At 36.2% G+C, this 11,609-nt stretch overlaps 1 protein-coding gene across 1 annotated transcript in view; it reads right to left on the bottom strand.

Annotated features, from left to right (window-relative positions):
- Positions 1–2,475: 2,475 nt before the first annotated feature.
- LOC144960564 (U6 snRNA-associated Sm-like protein LSm7) overlaps positions 2,476–11,609 on the bottom strand; it is a 12,416-nt gene continuing 3,282 nt past the window's right edge. Inside the window, exons 2-4 of the mRNA XM_078893774.1 lie at positions 8,556–8,688; positions 5,810–5,881; positions 2,476–3,139 (exon numbers count right to left, since the gene is read on the bottom strand). Coding sequence (XP_078749900.1) covers positions 3,003–3,139; positions 5,810–5,881; positions 8,556–8,688 — 342 coding nt within the window. The 3' untranslated portion in view covers positions 2,476–3,002. The remainder of the gene's footprint in view (positions 3,140–5,809; positions 5,882–8,555; positions 8,689–11,609) is intronic.

The raw sequence follows: 11,609 nt of genomic DNA, 5'->3' as shown, positions 1-11,609 counted from the left end.
TACCGTGTGAGCTATCCACGAACACAAAAATATTCGTTTCAAACTCAAAGTCATTACTAGATCCCTCTCTCACCCACTTCTTGAGACCGCCGATTCGTTCGTACACCACCATCGCGAATAATTTTGACCAGCAGTTAAGCTTAATAGCCAATATTCTCAACACAAACATATAACATAGAAACGATTGAGACATTGAGTATGCTCCGGTGTATGGGGTGAATTTTTAATTCAGAAAGTGAGTGGAGCAGGCACTTATGTTGGTAACAACAAGATATGAAGTGAACAGAAAAGTGCCAGAAGACAATAGAGAATAAAAATCTTTCGCGGCGGTGGTGGGGTTTGAACCTGCGACCTTATTGGTACGACAACTCCGCCTGGCAGGTGAGAGCGTGGCTCTACCGTGTGAGCTATCCACGAACACAAAAATATTCGTTTCAAACTCAAAGTCATTACTAGATCCCTCTCTCACCCACTTCTTGAGACCGCCGATTCGTTCGTACACCACCATCGCGAATAATTTTGACCAGCAGTTAAGCTTAATAGCCAATATTCTCAACACAAACAATATAACATAGAAACGATTGAGACATTGAGTATGCTCCGGTGTATGGGGTGAATTTTTAATTCAGAAAAGTGAGTGGAGCAGGCACTTATGTTGGTAACAACAAGATATGAAGTGAACAGAAAAGTGCCAGAAGACAATAGAGAATAAAAATCTTTCGCGGCGGTGGTGGGGTTTGAACCTGCGACCTTATTGGTACGACAACTCCGCCTGGCAGGTGAGAGCGTGGCTCTACCGTGTGAGCTATCCACGAACACAAAAATATTCGTTTCAAACTCAAAGTCATTACTAGATCCCTCTCTCACCACTTCTTGAGACGCCGATTCGTTCGTACACCACCATCGCGAATAATTTTGACCAGCAGTTAAGCTTAATAGCCAATATTCTCAACACAAACATATAACATAGAAACGATTGAGACATTGAGTATGCTCCGGTGTATGGGGTGAATTTTTAATTCAGAAAAGTGAGTGGAGCAGGCACTTATGTCTCAATCGTTTCTATGTTATATGTTTGTGTTGAGAATATTGGCTATTAAGCTTAACTGCTGGTCAAAATTATTCGCGATGGTGGTGTACGAACGAATCGGCGGTCTCAAGAAGTGGGTGAGAGGGATCTAGTAATGACTTTGAGTTTGAAACGAATATTTTTGTGTTCGTGGATAGCTCACACGGTAGAGCCACGCTCTCACCTGCCAGGCGGAGTTGTCGTACCAATAAGGTCGCAGTTCAAACCCCACCACCGCCGCGAAAGATTTTTATTCTCTATTGTCTTCTGGCACTTTTCTGTTCACTTCATATCTTGTTGTTACCAACATAAGTGCCTGCTCCACTCACTTTTCTGAATTAAAAATTCACCCCATACACCGGAGCATACTCAATGTCTCAATCGTTTCTATGTTATATGTTTGTGTTGAGAATATTGGCTATTAAGCTTAACTGCTGGTCAAAATTATTCGCGATGGTGGTGTACGAACGAATCGGCGGTCTCAAGAAGTGGGTGAGAGAGGGATCTAGTAATGACTTTGAGTTTGAAACGAATATTTTGTGTTCGTGGATAGCTCACACGGTAGAGCCACGCTCTCACCTGCCAGGCGGAGTTGTCGTACCAATAAGGTCGCAGGTTCAAACCCCACCACCGCCGCGAAAGATTTTTATTCTCTATTGTCTTCTGGCACTTTTCTGTTCACTTCATATCTTGTTGTTACATATATACATACATACATACATACATACACACAAACATACATACATACATACATACACACATACATACATACACACAAACATACATACATACCTACATAATACATACATACATACATACATACATACATACACACAAACATACATACATACAACTCAAAGAAGCATCAAATTCTTTCTTACTGCAGTCTCTTCAAATAGTAAAATCATTACAAAAATAATAACAATAGCAATAACAATAATAATAAAATTAATAATAAAAGTTACAATAATAATAATAATAATAATAATAATAATAATAATAATAATAATAATAATAATAATAATAACAATAATAATAATAATAATGACAATATGTTATAATTACAAAAATATTGTAGCATTCCCTCACTGGTAACCTGACACATCCAATGCAAGCATCCCACCAATCAGAGTATTTAAGCTGTCAACCACCACCTGTCAATATCAATTTTCCACCTCCCAAAACAAAACAAAATATAAAAGAAAAAAAAAATAATTAAAAAAAAAAAATGAAAAAGTTGAACAAAAATCAAAACCATTTATTTTAAAATAATCTACAACACAGTTTTAGACAAGCAGATAGACCCACTAAAATACAAGAAAAAAAAAAAAATCATAGTAAAAAAAAAAAAAACAACCTTCTTTGACTAGAACAATCTAGAAAGGTCACTTTTTTTCTCATAATAATTTTTCTTTTTCTTTCCTGCCTGCTGGCACTGGCACCTTTCACATCCATCAATTATCCTGTACCAGTGCCAGTTCGTAACTATTTCACTTCCGTTTATGTATCCATCCATACAACTACATTCATCATTTTATCTCCACACACACATACATACACAAACTTGTATATAGATAGTAGGCGCTTGGCTAAGAAGCTCACAACATTGCCATCCAAAAGTATAACGGACCAATACACAAAACTATGTGTAACCATGAACGTTTTTAGTCTAGTTAATAAAGTTAAGTAAGAATTACTCATAAACGCAGATGACAAAAAAAAACAAACAAACAAACAAACAAATCAATAACAAAGACCTGTGTGACGTCAACTTTATTCTATCTATCCCTTACAACCACACTCATCATTTTCTCCCCACACACAAACTCCATATGACTACACTCATCATTTTCTCCCCACACACACACATCCACACACAAACTCCATACAACCACACTCATCATTTTCTCCACACACAAACTCGTATATACATCTACTCATGTTGGATGAAAGGGTTGGCGATGGACTCCATCCCGTCTGCAGGGCAGATTAAAACGACAGACGTGCCACGACAAACGACCAGACCCAGGGAACGAGTGTCTTCTGTCAATTTGAATGGATCATCTGGATCTGTGAAGATAAAATTAAAATACTTGAGCTTTGAGCTGGGTTGTTTGTGTTGATTTTTAAGGGTTTCACGGCGCTTGCAACTTATTTAGGTCATATCAGCACCAGTAAAAAGGAAGAAAATGGTTTGTTTTTGTTGTTTTTAAGGGTTTTACGGCGCTTGCAACACATTTAGGTTATATCAGTGCCAAGAAATTGGGATAGTAAAAAGTTACAGAATTATAATTGAAGCAACCAAGAAATGGTGATCAAAGGGAAATTTGTTTAAATAAGAAACATGTAGATAGATACCAAGACCACACTATCAAAGTACTTAGTTTGAGATCACCTAAAAGTCTCATCCAGACACAAGCACAGGTCCCAACTAACAGGGATACACTCAAATGTTTACAAATCATTATATATACTATGTTAAAACAATAGTGCATAACAGAGAGACGATTTACAAGGAAAAAAATATCATCCCCCAAAACTCTTACTGAACATTTGACTGTCTCTCTCTCAGGGCCAGGACAAAACCCGAGTTATCTCATTCCAAGACAAAGATAGAAAGCATGTTGGAAAACAGATATGGGCGGTAAGGAACTCCACCCAGTGAGCTGCGTTGGACAAGCATGGAGAAAAAATGTAGTCCTTCTGAGCCGGCTTTTCTCCTGGTTTCTATAGCGTGAAACAGACAACAGCAGTTGCTTGATATCCTTTGAACAGGACGCTAGTTTATCGCAACGCACATTCTGCCAAATCTAACAGACTCAGCTACCCATTCACTGCTGGGTGGACAAGGGGAGGGTCAGAAAAAATCACGACTGCACCGGGATCGATCTTGGTCCCTTTGTGTGTGAAGCGAGTGCTCTACCCACTGAGCTATTGGGACACCCAATGAAAAAGGAAAATGGGTTTGATTGTGCTGTAGCGATGGGGTGAACACCAGGTGGAAGGAGGGGAAAGGGATGCCGAAAAGCAACAAAATGTAGAATTTGTCGAGAGGGAAAGAAATGATCTTCTTCTTCTTCAGGTTCAGATTAACTCACTCAACCCTAACACTGACTATATCCGTAGTTTACCCGGGTTACTTTTACCCCATGCCTATTTATTATTACATTTTTCTGAGACAAATTAAAGGCTTAGTATCAATATTAATGTTTTTAGATTTTTGCATGTTAATGGTAATTGAATAAAACTATCTATGTACATGATTATATTTATAATACATTTTTTCCAAATTTGAAAAGTAGCAAAATAATAATAATAATAAATCTTTATTGTCCTCAAAAAAGTGGCAATTTGTCATTTTTTTTTTTTTTGTTTGTTGCTTTAGGTCTCTTCCAACACAATTGAGGTTATATGAGAGACCGCTGAAACAAAAAAACAAGCAATCCAACAAAAATAGTACAAATGTAAATCAAAATCATAACCTAAAGATATCATAAGCTAAATTATAAATAACCAAGAACAAACAGGCAGAAGATTTACAGAAAAAAAAATATCCCCTGTCAAAAATACAATCACAAACCAAAGAAGCAGGATAGGCTAGTAAAGAGAAGAAGAAACGACATCACTATCGGATCGTACACCCATGCGAACATCATAGGTATATGATTCAAGGGTGATGCTCCCATCCAACCACCCGCAATTTGTCATTTGGTTACACATTTATAACAATACAATATAGACATAGACACACTCACAAGTAACATAGTGGTCATCGAACCCCCCCCCCCCCAAAAAAAACAAAAAAAAAACAAAATACAAAAACAACATGGCATCAACAACAACAACATCATCATCATCTCTAGGATTGAGTGAGTTAAGGCAGACAACGCCATCATGTTGACTTCTAATGCTGCTCTGTCGTATACATTCAAATTGTTTTGTTTTTTTTTTCAGTCGTGACCACTTTGTTTTTACTATAACAAGAAGAGTTCTACTTTCATTTCTACTTTACTGTTCACCAATTGAGACAGAAGTTACTGAGTTACAATTTTTTCATGGGTTGAAAAGTGTTAGAATTTTTAATTTTGTTTGAAATCACCTTTTATCATTTTTTTCTCATAGTCTTGATTATTTCATTAAATCATGTGTAATAATATTTAAAACGTAATTCACTCTTCTATTTTTTTTTTACGTTTGAATCATCTCTGTATCTTATACTTATATAGTCAAAAAGTTATGCCTTTTAAAAAAAATCTTCATTCTAAGCGAACCAGAGTTATGCCCCATATGTCACCAATCTGAGGGGGCATAATAGTAAGAGTGTGGCTATGTGGTCTAGTGGTATGACACTCACTTTCGGATCGGAAGGTCCTGGGTTCGAGCCTAGCATAGTTGAGTCCTTGGAAAAGGCTCTTTACTCACATTCTCTCACCGTACTCAGGTGTAAAATGAGTGCCTGGCCGTTAACAGCGTTGTCTTTGTCCGAAAAATTGTAATATCGCCTATCTGTGATTAATCTGTGGTGTTTCAATCATCCTGTTTTGTTGATAAAGGGGAAACCCGAAACCTTCATTTTATCTGTTTTTGTAATTAAATTGAAGCTTACATTCAACTTCAATTTATTATTTATTTCTTTGAGCTTCGAGCAGCAACATTTACAATTATGACCGTGAGTAAATTTGAGTCAGGGGTCATAAACAAATTGTAATAGCACAAGACTAAAATGCCTCCAGCACTCACCTCTAAGGTATTCTGTCGTTCCGTCCAATACGAGATTCAAAAGTTGATCAAAACCCTTCAAGATTCCGCTAGCTGCAAAACAAAATATAACACATTGAAATTAATACAATGCAAACCTGACATAGACAACAAACAAAGTAACTATTATTGTTGTAATTATTATTATTATCGTAATTATTATTATCGTAATTATTATTATTATATTATTATTATTATTATTATTATTATTATTATTATTATTATTTTTTATTATTATTATCATTATTGTTTTATTATTATATTATTATTATTATTATTATTAATTATTATTATTATTATTGTAATTATTATTATTATTATTGTAATTATTATTATTATTATTGTAATTATTATTATTATTATTATTATTATTATTATTATTATTATTATTATTATATTATTATTATTATTATTATTTATTATTATTATTATTATTATTATTATTATTATTATTATTATTATTATTATTATTATTATTATATTGTAATTATTATTATTATTTTTATCATTTTAATCATCATCAAATTGAGTTTGATTTGAAATGATGTGATTTGAATAGGCCATTTATTATTAAGGTCTGCCAATACGAACAATAGTTAAACTAAGTTATTCTAGTTAAAACTCTTAAAATCTGATTCTTTGAAATCTAAGACAAAGAAAAATATCCAAATTTAACCAAATTTTGCTAAAAAAACAAAATAAAATCGTACAAACGATTACAACGACAAATTTGTAAAAAGTAATTAACAAAAAAAATAAATAACAATAAAAAAACCCCCCAAAAAACCCCCCAAAATAAACCCAGCAACAAAATACCACAAACAGAACGTTTTGTGCTCCAACCCCTTCTTCAGCCAACAACTAAAAACATAAATACATTTCTAAAAAACACCAGACCAATGACAGAGAAATATTATGGTACGAACTGTGATCTGGCTTCTGAATAATGTATTTACGTTTTCATGTTTTTGTTTTTGGTTGTTTTTAAGGGTTTCACGGCGTTTGAAACACATCTAGGTTATATCAGCGCCAGTAAAGAGGAAGAAAATGGGATAGTAAAAAGTTCTAGAATTACAATTATAGCATCCAAGAGAAAGTAAGACAAAGGGGAATGGAAACAAATAGGGATCAGATGTAGATTCCAAGAGCATACCACCAGTGTATTTAGTTTGAGATCACCTACAAGTCTCATCTGTACTCAAGCACAAAATCCAACAAAGAGGAACACACTCAAATGCTGACATTATACATTCAAAATAACAAATATAATACTACATAACAGAGAGATGATATACAAGGAAAAAAATATCATCTCCCAAAACAATAACTATGCATTTGACTGTTTCCCTCCCAGCCAGGACTCAGACGAGGGCCAGGAAAAAAAACAAGTAATCTCATTCCAAGACAATGACAATGACCGAAAGCATGTTGGAAAACAGATATAAAGGGATAGAAGACACAGTATGTACCTCCCCATCCACTATGGGAGGTCAGGAATCCCACCCAGGACATTTTCATGGACAGATCAACAAGCTTAACCCTCTCCTTACCAACTGTCGGAAAATCGTCACATACAGACCACACTTCTCTTATTCAGAGTTGTTTTACAAACCGCAAAAATGAAGAAAAAATATTTGAACATTTTACTTTCAAGAACTCAACAAAATCATGTATCGCATGCACTTACTGCCGTTAAAAATTCAATATGAGTGTTGGGTCGGTATGACATTTCACAATCTTTGAAAACGTGTGGTTAGGAGAGAGAGTTAAGGAATGGAGGATGGGGAAGAGAGTGCTCTCAGTCTCAGTGTTTGCTAAGTTGAGCACCACAAGCTCAAGCCTGGCCTTCTTGGCAGTATCAAATTAAGAAATTAAGGAGCCAGCACCGGTGTAAGATAAAAAGATCTGAACAAGTGTGAATGAAAGGTGCCAGACAAAGCAAGAAAGAAAAATACAAGAAAAAAAAACCACCGACCTCGACTGAGGATCGAACCTCAGACCTCTTGATTACCGTTTTTTTCTTCTATTTCTAGTATATAATTTTTTCTTTCTTGCCTTGGCTGGTACTGTTTAAAACACTTTTTTTCTCTTTCAGATCAGTCATACATCATATATCAAGGGGGTCCCGATAGCTCAGTTGGTAGAGTACTCGCTTCACATTCAACGGGACCGAGATCGATCCTGCATGCAGTCGAGATTCGTTTCGGACCTGCTTGTCCACACAGCAGTGATTGGGTAGCTGGGTCTGTTAGATCTGGCGGAGAAAGTAATTTGTGATAGACCAGCATCCTGTCAAAAGGGTAGCAGTAACCAGCAATTGCTGTTGTCCGATTCACGTTATAGAACTGGGATAAACTCCGGCTCCATGGGCCTCATGGCTATGAAGGACTGATGATACTACATCATACTTACACGCAATGATTCCCAATACGCTTCAACAGTCGTAACGCCACTTCCCTCGTAATGATGCATGGTAACTTAGTAACTGGCTCTAAACTATCGGAACAACGGCGGATGCCCTCATGAAATATTTCTCAGATGAGCATAAAAGTATAACCAGAGAAAAAAAAAAACATTATAAATCTGATCATATTTTGACTTTTACACATTCTGATCACAAGACATATGAAAAGTTCTAGCCAGCATGAAGAATAAAAAGTACCAATTTTCTTTGTTTGGCCGCCGTTGCTGGGCAACGTGACATCAGACTATTGAATCCAAGTCTTACCTTCTCGACCTCCACTGAACTTCACCCTGATTGGCTTGTCCAAATATTTTTTCAGGTCCAAAATGCTTTCCTTCTTCTTCTTCTCCTTTTCCTTATCAGGGTCGTTTTTCCTATCTCCTCCCGCTTGGCCTGTCTGGAGAAATAAGAGAAAAAGAAATAAAAAGCTATGCTTTTACATCACGCAGTATCCACTAATCGTGCTCAAAGCGTTTTACAAGGAGTCCTAAGCCAACAGCAAACAAGACATGATGCCCGTTAGGCGATACTATAATTTTTTTTCAGACAGAGACAATGTTGTTAACGGTCAGGTACTCATTTTACAGCTTGAGTGCAATGAGAGAAAGTGAGTAAAAGTTAAAGAACCTCTTCCAAGGACTCAACTATGCATCGCTCAGAGAGGGCCTAGAACCTCAGACCTTCCGATCTGAAGACGAGCGTCATACCACTAGACCACACATAGCCGCAAATTGATAAGTAGAGTGGAATCGTGACAAACCAACAATGTTGTGATTATTCTCAGACAAGTCTGAGAATAAGAAAATTGATTATTGGAAGACACTGGCTGCCAATAAAGACGGACGGTCATACAAACACTTTTTTGAAACGCTGCTCTTATAAACCTTTATCCACATTCCAGAATATATGGAAAGCTTGAAATTGCACGTAGAAGTAAAGTTAATAAAACATCAATTAAAACATAAAATTAACCAACAATAAACCAGTCGATGGAATAGTAGGTTACAATATTTGCACAATATGCGTCGACAATCATGTGGGTGTCACAGGCGAATGGTTAACTCTTCTGCCTTAGAAGGCTTGTCAGAATCGACGCTGTGTGTTCGAATCCTGGTTCCACCACTTTTTTTTTTTTCTGTCTTCTTGCTACAGAGCTTTGCAAATGATAAATGGGAGGGGGGAGACTTTAAAAAAAAAAGAAGTTTCCCCCTGCCAGGACTCCGGCCAGGGCCAGGACAAAACCAAGTAATCTCATTCCAAGACAAAGACAGAAAGCACGTTGGAAAACAGATATAAGGGGATAGAAGGCACAGTATGTACCCCCCTGCCCGCTATGAGAGGTCAACACATGAGACATGACTGACATGACAAAAGATTCACGGTGAAAATACAAATTGCAAGAAATGCTAGCACGAGCTTTCGGCTGCTGCTGCTCACTGACTAATAAACGGCCAAACCTGATTGCGTCAAATTTAAGGCTAGCCGGATACGTCAGGCATGAGTATGATTGGGACTCCCGCATGATTCAGGCTGTCATTATCCCCAGACACCTGTCTGGGGATAACGAAAAGGCTGGACTTTCATTATCTCGAGACACTTGTCTGGGGATAATGAACGTTCGTTATCCCCAGACATATATTTGAAACTACGCTCTTTTAAACAATTATCCACATTCCAGAATATGGAATGTTTCCAAATGCACATAGAAATAAGGAAAGTTAATAAAATATCTATAAAAACATAAAATTAACCAGACCAACATTAAATCAGTTGTTACTACATATACACAATATGCGTCGACTTCGAAGTGGGTGTCTTGGCCGAATGGTTTAGTCGTCTGCCCTGGAAGTTTTACCAGAATCGACGTTGTGGGTTCGAATCCTGGGTCCGCCACTTTTTTTTTTTTTTTTAAAATTCCGTCTTCTTTTTACAGAACGTTGCAAGGGATAAATGTCCCATCCATCCTCCCCCACCTTTTAAAAAAAAATGTTTTTCTTGGTGCGAGTCTATTCTTTTCTCCTTTTTGTTTGACCTTTTGTTCCGTTTCTGAGCATGAATTTCTTAAAATTGTTTTCATTTAAAAAAAAAAATATTGTTTGTTTTTTTCTCCTCTATCTGACCATTTGGTCGCTCTCTGAATATTTCTGTTTGTTTGCTGTTTAATTATTTATCCTTTTAAGTCACTTTTTGAGATCGGAGTGGGGACAAATATGACAATTTGCTAGAAACTAGAAAGGAACTAAAAAGAATAAATAATTAAAAAGCATACAAACAGAAATATTCAGAGAGCGACCAAATGGTCAGATAGAGGAGAAAAAAAAAACAATAATTTTTTTAAAATAAAAACAATTTTTAGAAATAGACCTGTAAATGAGCTCTATAAAAATTGACTGAAACTCTTCGACAAACTGAAGATTCAATTATTTTTTTTTTAAAATAAGGGCATCATTGGAGAGGAGAGTGATAAATACAATATATCAAAATAGTGGGTGTTATTTCTTACTGGAAGTCTGGAAGTATGACTGTCATAATTTGATGTAGAAGGAATGCTAAATAAGCATGTCATTCATATAGGTAAAGATGACTTCATCAAAGTCATATTCCTGCCTCTGGAATTTTTTTGACATAGAAAAATAATCACCATTATCATCTTTAACTTCTAGCCATGACCAATTGAATTTATTCCTCACGGGACTCACATCTTTATCGATGCTCGACAAGTCTGAATTGCGATCCACGAACAGCTCAGCCATTGTGAGAACATTAGAATAATGTAGCAATGAGCAAACTTGATTTTCAATCAGTAAATGAAAGAAAAAAAAAACTTAAAAAAATATGACTTCAGGCCAATACACTGAATTATTTAGTAGAAGTAGAAGTGAATTATCAAGAAGAAACTTCGGCAGGCGTAGCGGAAAAATTCAAAGAATCGAAATGAAGGTAAATCGCCACAAAACAGCGAGCTCGCTTGGGCTTGAGCAAAACAATGCCAGAAAACGTCCTGATTTGCACGGGAATTAATTAGGCTACTTACCATTGTTCCTTATGAATGATCAGGTACTCAATCAGTGAAGAAACGGTCAACCAGTTTGTTTACAACGTGAGGCAATCGAAATGTGCTTGTAGCAATCTATCCTAACTTTCGATTTGAAGATGTCTACATAACGGACTTGCGGCTTTCGCAATTTACTTTATCATAGTTTTGAGACTCGAAGGGTAAATGTGGTCAATTTTGGCTTAGATGAAACAGTGAAATTTATCGCTCGGTGGCTCAGTTAAAATTGGCTACAGTTGGGATCACGACGGATTGGAAAGTGA

The sequence above is a fragment of the Berghia stephanieae genome, chromosome 15 (genome assembly GCF_034508935.2).
Source record: "Berghia stephanieae isolate SIO BIC M18660-M18661 chromosome 15, UCSD_Bste_1.3, whole genome shotgun sequence".
Taxonomy (NCBI): domain Eukaryota; kingdom Metazoa; phylum Mollusca; class Gastropoda; order Nudibranchia; family Aeolidiidae; genus Berghia; species Berghia stephanieae.
The sequence above is the reverse complement of the archived record's forward strand: the minus strand, read 5'-3'. Positions and strand labels throughout refer to the sequence as shown.